At 40.3% G+C, this 19100-nt stretch overlaps 1 protein-coding gene across 1 annotated transcript in view; it reads left to right on the forward strand.

Annotated features, from left to right (window-relative positions):
- Positions 1 to 14212, forward strand: part of si:dkeyp-14d3.1 (transmembrane protein 132C) — a 122434-nt gene extending 108222 nt beyond the window's left edge. Inside the window, exons 6-9 of the mRNA XM_067522029.1 lie at positions 3840 to 4048; positions 8306 to 8579; positions 10703 to 10894; positions 12363 to 14212. Of these exons, the coding sequence (XP_067378130.1) occupies positions 3840 to 4048; positions 8306 to 8579; positions 10703 to 10894; positions 12363 to 13526 (1839 nt within the window). The 3' untranslated portion in view covers positions 13527 to 14212. The remainder of the gene's footprint in view (positions 1 to 3839; positions 4049 to 8305; positions 8580 to 10702; positions 10895 to 12362) is intronic.
- Positions 14213 to 19100: the final 4888 nt, after the last annotated feature.

Raw genomic sequence — 19100 nt, forward strand, 5'->3', positions numbered from 1 at the left:
TGCAGTTTACAATATCTGTACCTTTTTTCAAGTCTGGGACATTATTAGAAAGTAACTAATTACATTTACTCAAGTACTCTACTTGGGAACAGTTTTAAAGGAAATGATGAGCATTTAACTAAGGCTCTAACGATTTTTTGTTATTGTTGATTAACTTACGATTATTTTTTTCACTTAATCATTTAATCTATTGATTAGTTTCCCATTAAGCTCTTTTTTTACTATTCAATTGTCGTAAAAATAATATAACATAACAATTTATTTACTAAAAATATAGATTGTAAATTATTTATATATAAATATAATAAATTAAAGTATGCCCTGCAGGGCATTATTCATAAAAAAAAAAAAAATAGGCCAGTCTTAAATGATAATGTGTATTTCACAGTCTATTGCACCAGAACCTGTGGCATATTATCTAACAGTTAGTGCATTAAGTGCAGCACATCCAGCTTTTTCTAACTTCCAGCGTTAGGTGGATGCAAACTAACAGTTAGCGATTAGCCATCAGCTTGTTGTGGTCAACACATAGCATTTATGTGTGATTTCCATATCATTTCCATTTGCGGAGTGTTTTTATGCCGCTACCCAAATGAGCACTGATGTTGTACGGTCGAGTTAAGAAGTAACTTTGACTTTACCTGAGCTGCCTGCTGCCTCTCTGCTGCAGACAGGGACACTTGGCTGAGCTGCGCCTCCGCTCAGACTCAGAGGGAAGAAGTTGCTCCACAAGTTTATTTTCTTAATTGCTAATCTCAGTGGTGTCTTGAAGAATTCATATCGGTTAAATTCAGACAACAAATGTTTATAATTTCCTGCCCTAGTTAACCTTTAACACCTAAGTCTGCACACTGATGTAATTTCTTTGTTGTCCCAGGTACTAAATCTTTGTGTATCGGTAATTTGTAGCCCATCTTTCCACCTGTCAAAGCCCGTTTTATAAATCCACTTATTTTTGCGATCGATTTGTCAAACATCGTCGCACCCCTAAAATATACACTTTGTACCCTGTACTGTACTGCATTCATTTGACAGCTGGGATTATTTGTTACTTTTTTATGGAAAACAAAATTCAATAAAATCCACTGAGATTGTGAACCAGTGGTACCCAATCTGCTTGTGCAGATAGCTATAAAAACAGACAATTTGGTACCACTTGTCACATCGCCACTGTCTGTGACATCCATAAAACAGAGATGCTGCCTCTTTTACCTAAGTAATGCCTTTCAGTATTGAGTAGCTGTTTGTGTAGATGTGAACAGAAGGGACAAACTGGAAGATTTTTGATAGCTGCTTCCTGTAGTTCCCTGTAGTTCAGCCAGCAGGTTCACACACTTCTGCCGAGTACAAAGCCCATTCAGGAAATCTGCTAATATTGGCTTTTTCATTAGTTTTCCAAATAAATCTCCTACTGGTTTCACTCCAGAGGTGACAAAGAGGGGACGGAGCTCGTTTAAAGCTATGGAAACTGTCACACACAAAGTTTTCTTCCTGGTCACAGAGGATATCCTGCCACAGCTGCATGATGAATGGTTGTTTATGCTTTTATCTTGCTGTGGAGAAATAACTTAAGAGTAGAAAAAAAAAGATATTTCCCCAGACCATCTTATTCCATCTGGTCCCAGCCACAGTAGTCTGCTTCAGTATATGATGGGATCAATAGATTGACAAAGAGCCTGGGGAAAAAAAACATGGTATCTCTGTTTAAGACTACAGTATTAAATATCTGTGTGTGTGTGTGTGTGTGTGTGTGTGTGTGTGTGTGTGTGTGTGTGTGTGTGTGTGTGTGTGTGTGTGTGTGTGTGTGTGTGTGTGTGTGTGTGTGTGTTGGCTGTCTTCTGGATACCCCCCTTGGGCTTTTGTGTATTTGTGAATGTGATGTGTTTGTAGTGCTTGAACAGCCATCGCATAAAGCTTTTTCAAGAAGAACAGAGGGGATTCTGGACAATAATCAAATACTGCTATAGAAAGTTTAAAAAAAAAAGAAACTCTGTGGCGTTTCAAAGAGAGCAACTCAATGCCACAAGGAGTTGTCTTTAGATAGCCCAAAATGTGCCCACTCATTTCTATTTGTAAAGTAATTTATGAAACAGATGGCTTTGAGTTTGGTCATTTTATCAAGAGACAATTGCTCTTCTCTTACCAGTTCCCATCTGTTGGTTCTGCTTTTAGCTGCAGGCTGAACTACAGTCCAGACTGTAAGTATTTGGACAGTTACACAGGCTCTCTGCTTCAGCACATTCAATTTGGAATATTGAATGTGCACTACACTATAAAGTGCCAAGTCCCAGCTTTAATTTGAGTGTGTTTACATCAAAGAATTTAGTGGGTAATAAAGCCCTTTTATCTCATGGCGCCCAAACTATGGGCTTCAAAAGGATTTTGACAGATACACATGAAGTTGAACAAAATCATAATTTTCCAATATTTTGTTAAAAATTGTTTGCAGTCACTAAGTCTTTGTAAAACCATTTATACATGTAATAGCCAGTGTGGCAGTTCCTTTGGCAGCCATACATGAACAGGTACATGTCCAAGCCATCCCCATGTTTAACATATGAGATACTAGTTTTGGTCATAGACTGTTACCTTTTTATTCAGTGCCTTCTTCTTTCCATCATTTTGATAGAGGTTGAGCTGGGTTTCATCACTCTAAAAAACTGTGTTACTGTGCTCCACCAGTTTATTTTTGTATGTTTTTGTAAATTGAAGCCCGACCTTTCTCTTTTTAATGATTGGCTGGTGTGTGTATGGTGTTGGTGTTTGCCTGGTGTTTGTTTGCATCTTATATTGAATCCTCTGATGTTATGTTCCTAGAACAAAACTTGTGCACCAACTTTCTGGAGAGGAATCCGGGATTTTCTGTATGTCAAAAAGGTATTTTTTGCTCTATCGTGCAAATTAATTTCCAGTAATTCATAAAACCTGTGGTCTACCAGGTCATTCACCATTTTCTAGTTTTTGTGTTTGCACTTGATATTTTAGCTTTAAAAATTTTTTTTAAACTACATATATCTATAAGACTTCCTTTTTTTGGCCTTACTATTATCTCTTCAATTGGTAGCTCTTTACTCTTCATATTGGCAAGGAACTCCACCTGAATCTCCTCTAAGCCACATGTGACCTCTGTTGGATGAACTAACATTGAAATAACACAGTGCTGCCCAAGAAACAGTAAGTTTCCTCTGCAACTTACAATTTCTAAAGACCAGACTAAAAGCAGAGAGACCTGACAACAAACAAGAGCTGAAGGTGGCTGCAGTAAAGTGCCTGGAAGTACATCAAGAGAAAAGATAAAAAGATAAAAAGCACTTGTTGATGTCTGGGAATCAAAGACTTCACACAGTCATTATCTGCAAAGTTTTGTTTTTTTTTAATATTAGAAAAAATATTATTTTGGTTGACATCATGTGTCTCTCTCCAGTTATGTTTCAACCCTTTTTTAAAATATGGTTACTTTAAGCACATTTAAATTGAACCTGAAACAATGCATGTAAAAATGAAATCAATTATATGTCCAAAACTTTACAAGTACTGTCTGGAATGTCCAGACTGAACAGGCCAGGACCTATTTTCCCTCAGATTCAGAGGTGTCCTTGCTGCTCTCCTCTCTCCTTTCATGAGTGTGGCACAGATAAAGGACCTTTCATCTTGTTCAAAGTAGTTACAGGAATACTGTACCAGGGAAGAGCCAAGCAGTGTAAAGCCTTGTAATCAACTTGGAGGGCCCAGTCTGCAGTGCACTCTGTATGGTATACTGCACAGTGTATACCATGCGCAGGAGCTCAGGTTACGTAAATGCTGTCTCTCTATTAATCCCTCCCTCTCCTTCCACGCAGGTGTCAGACAGGTGTGATTACGTTTTCGTGAATGGCAAGGAGATGAAGGGGAAGGTGAAGATGATGGTAAATTTCACCTACGGATACCTGGGCGCTCAGCTGGAGCTCAGTGTGTGGATCCCCCAACTCCCCCTTCAGATTGAGGTGTCAGACACGGAGCTGAGCCAGATCAAAGGGTGGAGAGTACCAATCATGACCACAAGTCAAAGGTACAGTAGAGTACTGCATCTGTCCATTACAGGGCTTTGTAACTGTTTATTCTACTCTCTTATTTTTACTCTATTGGCGTACATCTCATATTAAACCAGTTAAACAACAACAGGAAAAAGTATATAATTTTTTTTAACTTACTTACTTACTTTATAATTATAACTTTATACGTAATTAAAACAAGTATTTGTTTGCCTAACTGGACAGACTGGAAGGATAATTTTCTATTTTCAGTCTGATATGTTGTGTATTTTGGGCTTAAAGAAACTGGATTATTTGAGTCGATTTAAATTTATTCCATAGTGATACTTTAACAATACTTATTTGCTTCCAGACTTTTCTGGTTGGCATCTTTTAAAAGTGTGCATTCAGAAACGCATGTCCACTTTTGCAGAAGAACAAGCTTGGTTTAAGTGGGTAATGATTAGCCTTTATTCTGGGTGAAATATCTGATTTCAAGTCATGGCAGCGTCAGATGAGATAATGATGAGATGTGTGACTGAACACTGCTCCACTTGTCTCCTCCTAACTTCAGTCCTATTGACAGTTCCTGGCTGACAACAAAATGGCTGACCTCTGTAATACAGCTTGTCCTTATGACTGACTTAAGGTGGCTTGCCATTGCGCCTCTTTGTCGTCAGAGGGACAGAACATTATTAGAGCTGTCTGGAGGTCAGACCTCTCCCTTGGGGTCTCATCACTAGCAGCACCTCTGCCAACGCTGCTGTGCTGTACTACTCTGCAACTGTTGAAATCCATCAATTGATGGAGCAGCTATCAGCAGACATGCAGTAATTACTTCTGGAAAAATGTTAAGGTTGGACTTGGAGCCATCCCACGCACCAGTGTGGCTACTCTAATTATCCCTGCTCCCCTTTTATTTTGAGTGACAGAGGTACAGAATCCGACTAATGCCATGGCTTGTCGAGGATGTTGCTTTCCCAGCTGTGTGCTGCTATGCCTTTATCAGCGGGGACAGCCAAGTTGTGTTGTCATTGTTGATGCCAGCACCACTGCTGATGGACTGCAGAGAGCTTTGTTTCTCCCTGTTTCCCTCCCTCCTTTGTTTATCAGGGGATAACAGGCGTGACCTTGCAAAGTAGCACTACGCCTGTTGGTGAGAACGGGCACTGGTCCACTGCCCATAAGCCCACAAGGAACTGAGCCAATGAGCAACAATAGGAAGTTGCGGGACCTTCTCCATCAGCCACACTGGCAAGTTTTGGCCACGCTGAGGGAGAGAGGGAGAGAAATGAGAAAGAAAGAGACATAAGGCCTGTTAGAGGGATAGCTGCAAAAGCACTCCTCGCACAGCTTTTGACTGACACTGCATGTATGGCTCACCTCTTCCCTCCCTAAGCCCTGTCAAAACAGGGACAAGATAAGCCTTTGCAGACAGCTAACCTAAGTGTAGGCGTAGCATCCAGGCATGCACCACTCCTTTAACACTTCTTTTAATATATGTACAGTATGCCGACTTTTTTTTTTTCTCTTATTTTATAGTGTTTCAAAAATTCCCTTGACGCTACTTTTTTAAAACTAAATTATTCATTTTGTTTTTATACTGAGTTGTCTTAAACTGTGTGGATTTTCTCTTTCTACAAATAACGTTAACTAAATTCTCACATTAGTCATAATAAAAAACAATCATCCAGTGACAGAGACAGTTGCAACTGTTCTGTATATATAGAAGCGGTGCCGCCTATTTCTGTCCAAATGACCTTCGTCATGTTATTGTGGCAGAAAATAAAATACAGGAAAATGCCAAAAAGAATGCAGCACACGATACACAGGGCAAAACAAAAATAAGCATGACATACATATTAATATGCAGCATCTCTTCTGAAGTCAGAGCTGGGCTTAAAAGTGAATGAAGCAGAAAGAAAAATTGCTTCATGAAGCAGGTTGTTCTCTGAGTGTGATTTGTTTATTAGATTAACCTTAGATTAGATTTTGAGATGGCTGCACAAGCACTGGCATATCAGATTTATGCCGGAGCTAAAATGGTTGGGCTTCACTATCAGCTTGTTTACTCCTGAGTCCATTACACCTGACTAATACCAACATGTACAAATGTCCTTATAAATAAAGTGATGAAACACTGATTCAGTCAGTCAACATGTCAGAACATAACTCTGTAACAGCAGTCATTTCATTGACCACAAATGTCAATTAACAATTTCTGTTTACAATATGATTTAAAAAGATTTAACTAAAGCAGTCAGTGATGAGAAATGTTCAATTACTGCCGCTGGAATAATTGGAGGATGATGATTGAAATCCTTGGCAGATGTTTTTTTTCTCTTTTGCATACAATATCTAAATGAGCGGAGAGAGTGTGTCGATACAATAAAGAAGAGGGATTTCTGAAAGGAGAGGTTTAAAAAGAAAATGAATGCTTGATCACAAACCATGTTAGTCTATTGGAATAAACAATGTATCTGAGCAAGTGCTACATTTTATGCAGCTGACAGTTCTTTTGTTTATGTGTGAATTCAAATCCTTGGCTTTAATTAGCTGTGATGAACTATGGGAACTGAGACAGGAAGTTCCAGGCATTTGATAAAATAAAAAATAAAAAATATTGAGCAGAGGAAATTAAAATGCCCCTGATGCAGCAGATCTACATACTGCTCCAGATATGGTACAGTGAGAAGACTAGACTAGACAGATATCCATTCATTTCAGTTAGACAATAAACTAACATTAGAATATTTTCCTCTGCGAATGGCTGTCATTCGGTTGCGTGTGAAATCAGTCCTGCCACCAAAGGTTTTAAGCCTTCAGCTACAAATCTCACTGTACTCTGTTGCTTTTCTCTCAAGCGTGCAGCTAACATCTTTATTTCCACGGCTTCGCGTGTACTCAGATTTCTCAGGGGATTCAGACAGAACGACACAAGCAGAGCAGATAATAGCAAGAAAAACTGTTCATTTCTGTTTTTCTCCCCTTTATCATGATTGCAACCTTTGCTAGAGCAGGTGAAAGAAAGAAAGAGAAACAGAGGGAGAAATGACCATGATTAGACGCAGAGGTGAGTATACGTCTGTAGTAAAGTATGATGAGTAGTTTTCTTAACATAGCACCTTTCTGTGTGCAGCTGCACCTCAGTGTACGACCGAAGAGCTGCAACAGCATTTATTCTCCCTGATCAACCATTCACACATTGCTTTCTCAACATCTCAGGGTGCTTTATCTGTTTTATTTTTCCTTTATTATTTGTTTGTTAAAACAAAAAGAAATAACAGTTAAAGGCAAAATCTAATGACACTGCAGCTGCATTGTAACAATTTAAACCTAGTTTGTCATACTCAAAGCAATTTTCCTGGTGTGAAAGAGCTGAGCCTCTGTTGGCAGATTTGTTGCCTAAAGTAATAAAATTTGATTTGCTAGCAACAGAGCAATCAGGGAGGCTATTAGGTAACACAGTAAGAAGGTATAAGCACATTCACAATCGAGAAAGGGGGGTTCAAAGTGGTGAAGCACAGACATTGAGAAAGAAAAATGATAGCCTACACTGGACTCATCCTCTCATAGTGGTTTAATCAACAACATTGCATCATTACTGGATGTTTGTCGGGTAAACATGCGGATGTGAGTCACACTGTTGTGTGTGTGTGTGTGTGTGTTGACAGTTAAAGTTGAAATGCTGCAGAAGATACCACAAACTTCAAATCAATGCAGAGTGCAGCTAATGTCTGAACTATAAAATCCATTAAGTATTTAGCAATTACAGTATCTTATATTATATTCTGCTTGTAATGTGCAATAAGATAAGAACTTCCTTTGATGTTTTAATAAAGGAGAATACATAATGGACAAGTCTGCAAACATACATATGTATTAGCTAAATACCAAAGTTAATATCAGCATGTGTAAACATGCTCAAATAGTACAATACCTGCCATTTAGCTTGTGTAATGTTTATTACAATCACCATCTCACTTTAGTGGGTTAGCATTCTGAAATCTGACTATGAGCAGAGTACACAAAGTACAGTGGAGCCTAAAGGGATTTTCCTAATTTGGTCGTAAAACTAGCCCTAAGGAAATCAGGGGCTCACTAATGCCATTACAATCCTCAGGGACCATTAATGTCTGTATCAAATTTAATGGCAATTACTGATACAGTAAGTGATATTTCTCTCTCGACCAAACAAAATCCCTAGAGGTCACACACACTAACATGACAACAACAACAAAAAAAGATTAATTTGCTTTAGTTATTTTTTACTTTTTAAAATGTTTTTATTTCAGATCCACACGGGACAGCGAAGACGAGGACGATGAAGACAGACGAGGGCGAAGCTGCACTCTGCAGTACCAGCACACCATGATCAGAGTCCTCACCCATTTCGTAGCTGAGTCAGCTGATCCTCGAGGCCACACCAACTTCATGCTGGGTACAGATTGGCAGGTGGACATCACAGAGCTGGTGTGGGACTTTGTGAAGGTAGAGAATCCCCAGATTGCACAGCTAGTGGACAGGAGGATCCTAGTGGGACGCGATGTGGGGATGACCACCATCCAGGTAGGCCATGTGCAAGCTCCCAAAGGGTACTGTTGAAATGACTCCATGAGTAACATTGAAAAGTGTTGCAGTACTTCTAACATATTTTTAATTGTTTATTAAAGCTAGGACTGTATTTTTATTCAAAGGTTTCGACCATTATTCCTTATAGAGACTGTAAAACACTTTCCATATTAATTGCTGCAGAAGTGCAGCAACAGTACTTAAATAACGTCAGCTGAGGCGAGAAAAAATCCGACAAACGGGTTGTAAACAAACATGCCTGACTAAACTGCAGGCTTGTTTTGCCTCTGCATTTCTCACTATTAGTGCTTCCTGCCCCCTTTGGATTTCATTGTAGCAATGTTACCAGATCTCAGCAACCACTTTGGAAAGTAAAACGTTAGTGTATGTGGTTAAACTCTGCTGTGGTTCTTAAAAAAACTATCATAGCTGTGATGAGAGTATTCCTGATTAAGGTGCTAGAGACTGCTGGTAGTTTCACTGTTCACTTCTACACATGTAGACGCCATTCGTGCCAGCGTGGAGGGATCCGGAAACAGTTCTTGATAAAAGTAGATATGCATTTGGTCATTGGGTTAGCATTAGTCATATTTGTGTTAGAAGATTAGCTCCTGCTTTTCTCCGACTGCCAATGATCCAGGCCAAGGTGTCTTTTAGTCATTACAGAATATAATGCCATGATTATTCTTTCATCTACACACTAATAAAGTAATGGTCTCATTACTTTAATAATATTACCAAATTGGCAACATTAAAATTTTTTGAGTTATTATTTATAAAAGCACCATGGAGTAGACTTCACTGAACTTCATTATGACACGTTATTCTGTCAACAAAAATCCATGTTTGACTCATATACTGCAGGAACATGAACATATTGTTTATTCCAGGGAAATAACAGATGCCACTGTTGCTGCTATGGTTTGACTAGGTCCTCCTTTTGTCTAGTGCAGACAGGTGCTTACTGGTGTGTCACAGCCTGTGCTGCACATTCTGAGCAGTGAGTGGGTCCGCCCCCTTGGCCCTTTGGGTTGTCAGGCTCTTCAGGCTAACTGGATGAATATCAGCCTCCTAATGACATCTCTATGAGTGGGATCCGTTTCCTGGCGTCAAGGACTCAACCGTCTGTCTGTGTGCACGTGTCTTCAGCTTCTCCCCCCCAAAAAAACAAAAAAAAACATCCACAGTCTCACAAAACAAGCACAAACTGGAAAACACGACGGGTACGAAGGTCTGACAGCTGTGACTACCTGTGCCACGCAGGCAGATGCATGAGGAGACATTTATAGGTATATGCATGCAGGGAAAGTCACACATACTTCGCAATGAATTCATCAAAACACGGTTAGACTTCCTGCTTCTGTTTTAGGGTTCAAGTGTGTCTCTCCTCTGGATTACCAATGTTAATCAAAGGGAATGGATTCTTACAGTACCTACAGGAGGCACGGGGGCAGGATCATAGCCAAGTCGAGTTGTTGTTTGATCCACACAGCCTGAGTAAAGAGATAAAATAAAAAAGTAGGTACCGTGTATCGTTTTGCATACTGCACAGAGGCTTGTGAGCCTTTTAAGTTAGATGAAACACTTGGAAAGACATTTTCTTAAATCACTCCTAACTCGTGGTGATCCGCTTTTTTTCATGGCGGTGACATCTTCACTGCTAAATGCTCATTGATGCGGTGCTTTTGGATTCCACGTGCCAGGAATCACTCAATCAAGCTGCATGGCCAGTGGTGACTTATTTCAGCTAGGATTTTCTGGAGGATGAAGCTTCTATATGTAGTTTTTCTGGGGTTTTTTTGTGTTGTTTTTTTGTTTTTTTCTGCTCTTTGTTGAGCCATAGTTGCTGTCGCTGATTTCTCCTGGGAAAGACCTTCCCAACTCTGAGTGTTTAGAACAGGAAATGAGGAAAGCTTTCATAACAGGCTGTGTGGAGTAGCACAGCAGTAATTGATCATACCAGAATGTCACAGGTTATTGCTTGACAGTCATGTGTTTGAGCAGAATATTGTGGAAGAAAATCTAATTCTTCATCTCCTGTTAAAATTTCTCGTAGTGACAGTTATCTGCAATTTCTCTCTACTGTTTTTTTTTCCCTGTCTTGCTTTTGCTCCTTCTAGGTTTTGTCCCCATTGTCAGACTCAATCCTGGCGGAAAAGACTATCACAGTGGTGGACGACAAAGTGACTATCACAGAGTTGGGGGTCCAGCTGGTGACGGGTCTGTCCATGACCTTACAGCTCAGTCCAGGAAGCAACAGAGCCATCCTGGCTACTACAACCACACAGGAGGTTCTGCAGAGCCCAAAACAGGTCAGGATAGAACATTATTATAACATTATTCTCTGCCTAAATCAGACCTAAATAGTGTTTGCAAATAATTATTTAAAAATAATTATTTGCAAACACTATTTTGCAAATATTAATTTTTAAATAATTATTAAATACATTTTAAATAATAATTTTTAAATAATTATTTAAAAATAATTATTTTCAAACACTATTTAGATCTGATTTAGGCAGAGAATAATGTTAATTGGTGTTTTACTACTAATCATTATTTCAGTCCATATTTAATTATTCTTCATTAGTTTGATGAAAGGCAACATTTTCAACGTTCCACGTAAATCTAAAATGAGCATTCTGTTACCTTGATTATTTTGCTATTCAAAACAAAAGACTTTACTTCCAGATTCCATTTCACAGTATCAGGGACCTTAAATGAGCCATTTTACAATCAAAGAAAGTCAGGAGTGTGCATGTGCTTGTGTACAGGCATCTGTTTGTTTGTTCCACATCATCCCTAACCCTTTCAACTCCAAGGCTTGAAAGCCACAGTGTGACAGAATGTGTTTACTTGGGCAGCTAATAGAAATGGCAGCTTAATCTCAGAGTACTGTATGCAAACGCAAAACCACAGCCACTGTACCACAGTATATAACTTACAGCCCAAACTTGGCTGTACTGTCATATTTTGCTTCCCCCTTCTCATTTGGTCTGGCTACTCTCATTGTGGCCTCTTTGATCTGCCCTTCAGGGCCTATCACATATTCTCTGAACTAGTCCCCTAACCCTTTCCCTCCAAGTAAGGAAGGATGGGAAGGTTCATTTATCTGCCCTGTCTCCATACTCTAGTCGGTTTAAAGATAAGCAGGCAGCACAGGCCAGTGTGGGGATCTATTTGTGCGCCTTGGGGGGATTTGTGCTTCAGCAACATTAAAAGGCAAATTGTAAAATTGCTACAGAAAAAGGGCTTAAGATGTCTACAGTATGTATGGCAAATTTTCACGAACAATGGTTAATGTTTATATTTAATCTTTTCTGTCTATCTTTTAATCTGTGCCCTCTTTGACGTAGCTGCTTGAGTGAGCAGAACCATGGGACGTTGTGAGCTTGTATTCAACTGACCAGGTCTTCCACCATTAGAAAGAAACATATAATGCAAATAATCACTCAGAATAATCACTTAGACCAATCTACTTCAAATTGAGTAAAAGCCATTGGCAACAAAAACGAGATATTTACCTGTACCTGGACAACATCTGGTTGATGCTCGAACTCCCTTGCAAAAAATACTTGCAATTTCATGATATTTCAAATCTACTACATTGGAAACAAAATGATCTGTTCCAGTCTGTTTCCATGAAATGAAGCTATATGCAGTATTTTTGCACTGTAATTTTCATTTCTTTGTAATAGCCAAGCACATGTTGTCTTGACTATTTAGGTCTCCCTTTCTCTCTTTCTGAGTATTGTTTTGTCTGTGTTTGTATTTCAACAGGAGGCTTTGATCAGCGCTTGGCTACAGTTCAGCGATGGCTCTGTGGCTCCTCTAGACCTGTACAATTCAGACTTTTTTGTCTTGACAGCTACATCCCTAGATGAGGAAGTGGTGACGGTGCAGCATGACCCCTCATGGAAGTGGCCTGTCATTGTCACAGAGGCGGAGGGGCAAGGTTTGCTGGTCAGGGTGGAAATGACTGTCTGTGAGGTCTGCCAGAAGTTCAAGCGCCGCAGCATCCTGGCAGCGGGGAACTGTAACATAAAGGTGAAGTTTGGTCATAGTGACAGCTCAAGGGGAGGGAGCAGTGACTATGGCCCGGATGGAGATGATATGGCAAGCAGGCTCTCCCCATCCCAGGACAGAACTGGACTTGACACCCACTACTACGGCAGCTCCATCTCTGATATGGAGGATGGGGTGTTGAGGAGAGCCACCACCACTAGAAGTGCAATAATGCGCAGACCCAATGGGGATAAACTCTCAGATGATGGTAGCCAGAACATGCCAATTGACTTTTCTGACTTCCCTGCACAAGTGGACCTGCCCCGTGGCCGCAATATAAACGATGACCTCATTCAGACTGCTCGTGGGCTAACAGACCTGGAGATCGGCATGTACGCCCTCTTGGGGGTCTTCTGTCTTGCCATCCTGGTCTTTCTCATCAACTGCATCTCTTATACGCTGAAATACCGCCACAAGGAGCTCTCCATTGAGGGCCAGGAGAACATGAACCATGCACACGATTGGGTGTGGCTGGGGAACGAGGCAGAGCTGCTGGAGAGCCAAATCAGCCTGACTCCCCAGCAGGAGGAGCAGACCTCCATGATGGACTCGAGCAGCGGCTTGGAGGAGGGCAGTCACTTGCTGAATGGAGGCTCGGCCCAGAAAAACGTGCAGGGCCAGGTGCACCGGGTGGCTGACACAGGCTGCATAGCAAAGGACAGCAAAGGAGACTCACCTACCACCAAGAGGAAGCGAGTGAAGTTCACCACGTTCACCACCATCCCCTCAGACGGTGGCTACCCACCTATTAACACACTGACTGGAAGCCATAGCCAGGACATTAAGTGGGTGTGCCAAGATATGGAGCTGGGAGACTCCAAGGAGTTACGCAATTACATGGAAAGGTTAAATGAGAGTGCTTTAAAAGAGGTGGCATAATGCACTGCTTGCACTTGTAACAAACTCACCTTTATGCCTTTCAGAGGAACATGGGGTTTGGACAGAAACCGGCCCCCTAATAGGTGAAAGAGGTGGACATTTACTTCAGAATCACGCCAAACTGCCAAAGGGTCATTCGATTTAAAGAGGATTGTCATGATTCCACAACTGACAATGAATTGCTAATGAAAAATATGTCAAACAATGAGGACGTTAGGTGGTTCTTTTTTTCATTGTTTATCAGATGATTACCTTTTTATCATCATTTTATTACTACAGGGTTTAGATAGAATCCCGTTATGCTCCCAGGACCCAACTGCTGCAGCTAAGACCTGTGATATTAAGATGACATGTAGATTTTAAAAAGGAACAGTAACATGACTAGATAGATGTTCTGAATGTGTGTGCACATTAAATGGTTTTGGAAGTTTTGTAACACTTTGGATATTAATTTCTTACACCAGTTCCTTATTCTACGGAAGGATTCTGGAAAGGCCAAAGCAAGCCAAAAGAAATTTGTCTGCATGTTGTTGGGGAAAAAAGGGCACAACTTTCCAGTTCATTGTCATCCTCCTTAACACAGCAGAAGACCTGTTATGTATATTCCAGTCTCCAAAGCATTGTATTGTTGCTCTGTATATTGTATTTTCATAACATTGAAGGAATACATGACGATGTCAAGAGCGTGTAACAGCTTTTATTGACTGCAGCACCATGAGGCCATTTATTTCTCATGTCCTAATGTTAGCTGAGGAAGGTGGTTAAAGAAGGGGAGTCAATTACACATTAATCTTTGTGCAAAGCGTATTTTATGAGATTAAATTACCCAGAATCCACAACACAATGCTTCCTTTAATGCTGGCCAGTGGAGGAAGGCCGTTGCCATTAATAATCTGATTGAGTCTATTAGAACACTAAACATGACAGCCAGTGTATGAAGGGACTTTTAAACAAAACGGCTGGAGAACATGGTAATGTGACATTTCCCAATGCCACCCTCAGTTTAAAGTTTTGTGAGCTTTGAAGAAAATTCCAATTAAGGTCTCATTAACCTCTGTCCCTTAGCCTCCAGGAAAAGAGTACTGATGGACAAACTGGGATGTAAAGTGCTTTCCACCTCTTGGGGGAGATGGGATAGAAAGAGAGATAATTACAGGCAAGGTGGGAAATGTTTTCCTTTTGGAAATGGATCTTTCATTATTCACATAATTGCACAAATAATAATCATCTCTGAAAACTTCCTAAACAAAGGCAGTCGGCTGAAAAATTGCATTTTACTAGTTGAACATTATTATCATTACAGTGGTGTTGGCTGATTGTGGTTTTTCTGTGTTATTATTTTCCATCAAGCACGGAAATGTTCACATTATGTTAACTGTTGCTGCAGCGTGGCTCAGATTGTTAATCAGCAACGCTCACAGTATTAGCTTGAGAAGCCGGAGAAGAGGGGAGGCAAAATACTTTAGCAAATGGTATCACTGCCTTGAGTGTAATTAGGGATGCCATTTAGATTAGCTGTAATTATGTCAACAATCAGCACTGAATGGAGCTGCTCCTGACACCTGGATGAAAGTTTAGTGGCTTTTCCACTTAATTAGTTAAGGTATCTTGTTGAAGCATTGTTAGTTCTACTTCTGGGCTGATGTTATTGATCCACTGCATGCTGAGCCAGGACATTAAAATGATAAAAGAATCAAACAAAGGAATTTAAATAAAACAATAAGAGGTTCTGAAATTAATCAAGAGGCAGTTTGGTATTAAGAGAACGGTGTCTTTTGCTTTTTGAGATTAGATGCTTGATACCGCGTCGTGTGTGTCATAAATATGCAGCTAGTGTACAACATGTTTGATGACTGGAAACAAAGGGAAACAGCTAGCAGAGCTCAGATTCTGCACATTTTAAGAAATGTTTAGTAAAGTGGAGATCAGCTTAGCTGAGGTACTTTGTATCTGTGCTAAATTATGCACTTACATGCATACACACAGATCGTGGAACCCCACTATTTCTTCATCTGTCCCTCTGCTCTGTCCTGAAATGGTTTTGATTTGTTTTTTCTGCTGTGCAATCTGCTGTCTCCTGTGTCATTTTCCTGCTTCTGTGTCTCTACTGGTGGCTGCAGGGGATTTAAGTAGGATGCGTGTTCAGTGTGCTGGGACCGTGGCTGCTGTGCTCAGTCTGTGAACTGTGAAGGGTGGGGGGACCCAGTGTAGGTCTAGGAGGGATTTTACTGTCAGCCACAAGGGGCTTGATTGATGGAGGGCCCTATGTAATTAAAACATCACTGCAATTCTTTCTGTGACCATCGTTGGTGGTTTCAGCCTCTTCAGATAGGAACAGTGCAACGCAGCCCATTAAAGGCCCACTGTCACTCCATGGAGCTCTGGTTTTGCACATGTGTTCATACCTGCTGGGATGTGGCACAGGAGATATAATTATTAGACTCACTTCCATTCTTGGCGCATGGTAAGACCCATTTTTGTTGGCCTTGAAGTCTTGACTTCCCTGAAAGGAACAAGAAAAAACCTTCCCCAGGCCTCCATCTTAAATGGATTTTTAATTAAGTTGATGATGTGAGACCAACAAACTCTCACTAATGGTTGGCTGTGCTCCCTGTGGTCCTAATGTGGCGGGTCTGTATTCGCAATTTCCAAATGATTATTCGCTGCTTGATTTATGTTGCTTCCTTTGAATTTGTTTTAAAATCCGTTCACAGTAGTTTTAGAGCAACTAAACATGCACAAGGATGCTGCTGTAGAGGAATGAAGGAGCAGCTGACAAGGTCAGCTTGACATTCCGGTCTGACCAGTTTTTACAGATGGAGCCGCAGGGAACCAAAGACAACATTGTTCATAAACAAAACCCTTGTGCCAAATCTGTGTCTTGTAAACACAATTTCCCACCTGACCAGTGCGGCACAGTGGGAAGACAAACACGAGAGCATGCACACACAAATGTTCCCACACACAGAGTAACTTGTTTCACGATGCCCGTAATGGCTCCTAATTGTTCATTCAGCATAACCCCTTGGTGTTATTCAATATTCTAGTATTGTCAACAATAAAGACTCTTGTAAAAATGCAAAGTAATTTCTCCGTTGGGCACTGTAGTTTTTAGGAACTATTACTCAAACAGGAGTCAATTTTGCATTGAATATTTCCAGTCTTATCTTTTTAACCTATCCCTACATTTTACATGCCTCCCCAAACAGTGTATTTGGTCCCAAGAACGGTCTGTGTGTCCCCATTACACTATTGTGATGCACAGGAACACACATTCACACACTTCAGTGTAAACAGATGCACAGCAAAAAATATCAGTGATGACTCAAAAAAAACCCAAAGGCAATAAACATCTACAGGAGCTAGTGAAGCCCTTCAGCAGCATGACTTGAGTATCCAACCATGTCATATTTTAGATAAATCGACCCAGAAGGGCCAGCAGGGCACTGTGCACAGGGAGCCACATATCAGCTGGCACTCCCAGATAGACCAGGGCATTTTTCTGCCTGTCCGAAAATAATACAAGGTCAGAGGGCTACCAAGATACACCTGGCACGAATGGAATTCCTTAGTGTGACTGAGAGAGATTTATCTTGATACGTGTACTGTTTTATGGGAGTCAAGCTCCATTCTGTACAAATAAGATGCTCTAAACCACAGGGCCTGCACATAATAACCAAGGTTGACACCGTAAATCCAGATGGATGTACACTGTTAAAGCATTTTACGGTTCTTATTTCACAGATCATCTGTCTGAATGAACATTCTTAACCCGCTGTTGTGTTCAGTCCCCCAGAAAACAGCCTTTCAAGTGAAAAGACTAGCTCATTTGGTGGAACAGGAGATTGTAAGAGGCTGTACATGTTTTCTTTGCTGTAGCTCATATCCTCAGCATGACTTCATCAGTGTAGCATGTTAGAAACAGATCAGCCCTGAGTTAAACCCCTTTGTCATTTGTCCAACACTGTCCTCCTTGGAGTCTTGCACAGAAAAGGCTCCAGGATGCCTCTGAACAAAGACAGCTAAGATAATTCGGTCTATGTAAATGCTCATTATTAGTACTTAGAGATGAGCAATTTGTCTGCTTAGCCATTTTCTTGAACATTGTGTCTGTATTATCTTATCTTAATTAACATGTGATGATACTTCCTAATCCTCCAATTACAGGAGGAACATCTTTAGGAGCATCTGCCCATCGCTCATTACGCAGGTAAGACTCGGTAATACAATTATAAGCAGCTTAACATTATGTGGATTATGTTAGACTGCCACATGCCTTGGAAAGTTTAGAATACATACAGAGGAGATGGAAAAATTGCCAACTTACTAATAAATATTATGTAAAAATGAACAAGGGCTTACACACAGCAAATTAATTTTGTCTTAATTCATATGGCATTTCTGCCTAACATCATGTTGGTAAACTTCAACCCGAGCTGAAGATATTGAGAGAAACTAAATGCTACTGACTGAAATCTGAAATCTTAGCTTTTGGCTGTCTTTCAGCTTGTAAAAAAACTTTGCTTCGGTGTTTAGATGCTTTGCTTGTAAACCTACTCGTACAACACTGTGAAAAGTCCTAAAACCTTATTTTAATAAAAGCACGTTAGTATTAAGGTATTATTTAAAGAGGAAATATGGCACCTTCATATGCAGTAGTCTTATTCTACATTTCTAAACTAACTATTGACTAAAACACTCCAGTATAGGCTACAGTGTATTACTTTTCAAATGAAATGCAAACAAAATAAATACTCAAGTTAAATCAAATTCGGCTTGAGTAGCATTCTTGGGTATTTGCCCTTAGCTACACTGTCCTAGGCTCGTAATTGGTAGGAAATGAGCATGGTAACATTTGCTCATGAATACAAAGTGAAATAGTACAGCTGTACAGTCCAGCAGGGCATTTTGACAGTTTTGCAGGTATTTGGTAATAAAATAAAATACTTGGAACCGATAATGAAGATATGATGATGTTAGTGATCTGGACCAAAGTGGTGGGCTAACAGACCAACATACGCAACCATAACCCTTCAGCAAGCATGGGTACAAAGTGAAATTTTGTTTCTAAATACATACTATCAAACTGGGAACTCTTTAAAATTCAGAGGCTCTAGGCTACTTTACCTTGGTTCCTAGAACATGCTGGGAAAAAAAATACAGTAGCAAGTATAAATGTATGCAGTCGGTGCTCTTTCCAAGGCGCTGCCATTTGCTTAAATCCTGGTCAATAAATCACCTTAAAATATTGGGAAACCAGAACCAAGACTATACATCTATGTGTTATTGCCTTGCAATTCTGCCTCCATAACTGCTTCCATGTGTCAGAAATTCCTCTTAACATGAGAAACAAGTCACCACACTAGAATTATGACCTGCAGCCATTGTGTTGGTTTCAAACATCAAGCAGTGCGCTCAGTCACGGCTATGTGGGCTCTCTGACTAAATTAAACAGGAAATGGCCCTCTCCGAGCCTCATGGCTGGAAGGCCTTGGCATTAAAAAAGTGATCTGTAATGATGTGTTGATTTCAATCTCTGTCTGATGAAACTAAGAAGAAATATACTCCCTTCCC

The sequence above is a fragment of the Channa argus genome, chromosome 11, assembly GCF_033026475.1.
Source record: "Channa argus isolate prfri chromosome 11, Channa argus male v1.0, whole genome shotgun sequence".
NCBI lineage: Eukaryota > Metazoa > Chordata > Actinopteri > Anabantiformes > Channidae > Channa > Channa argus.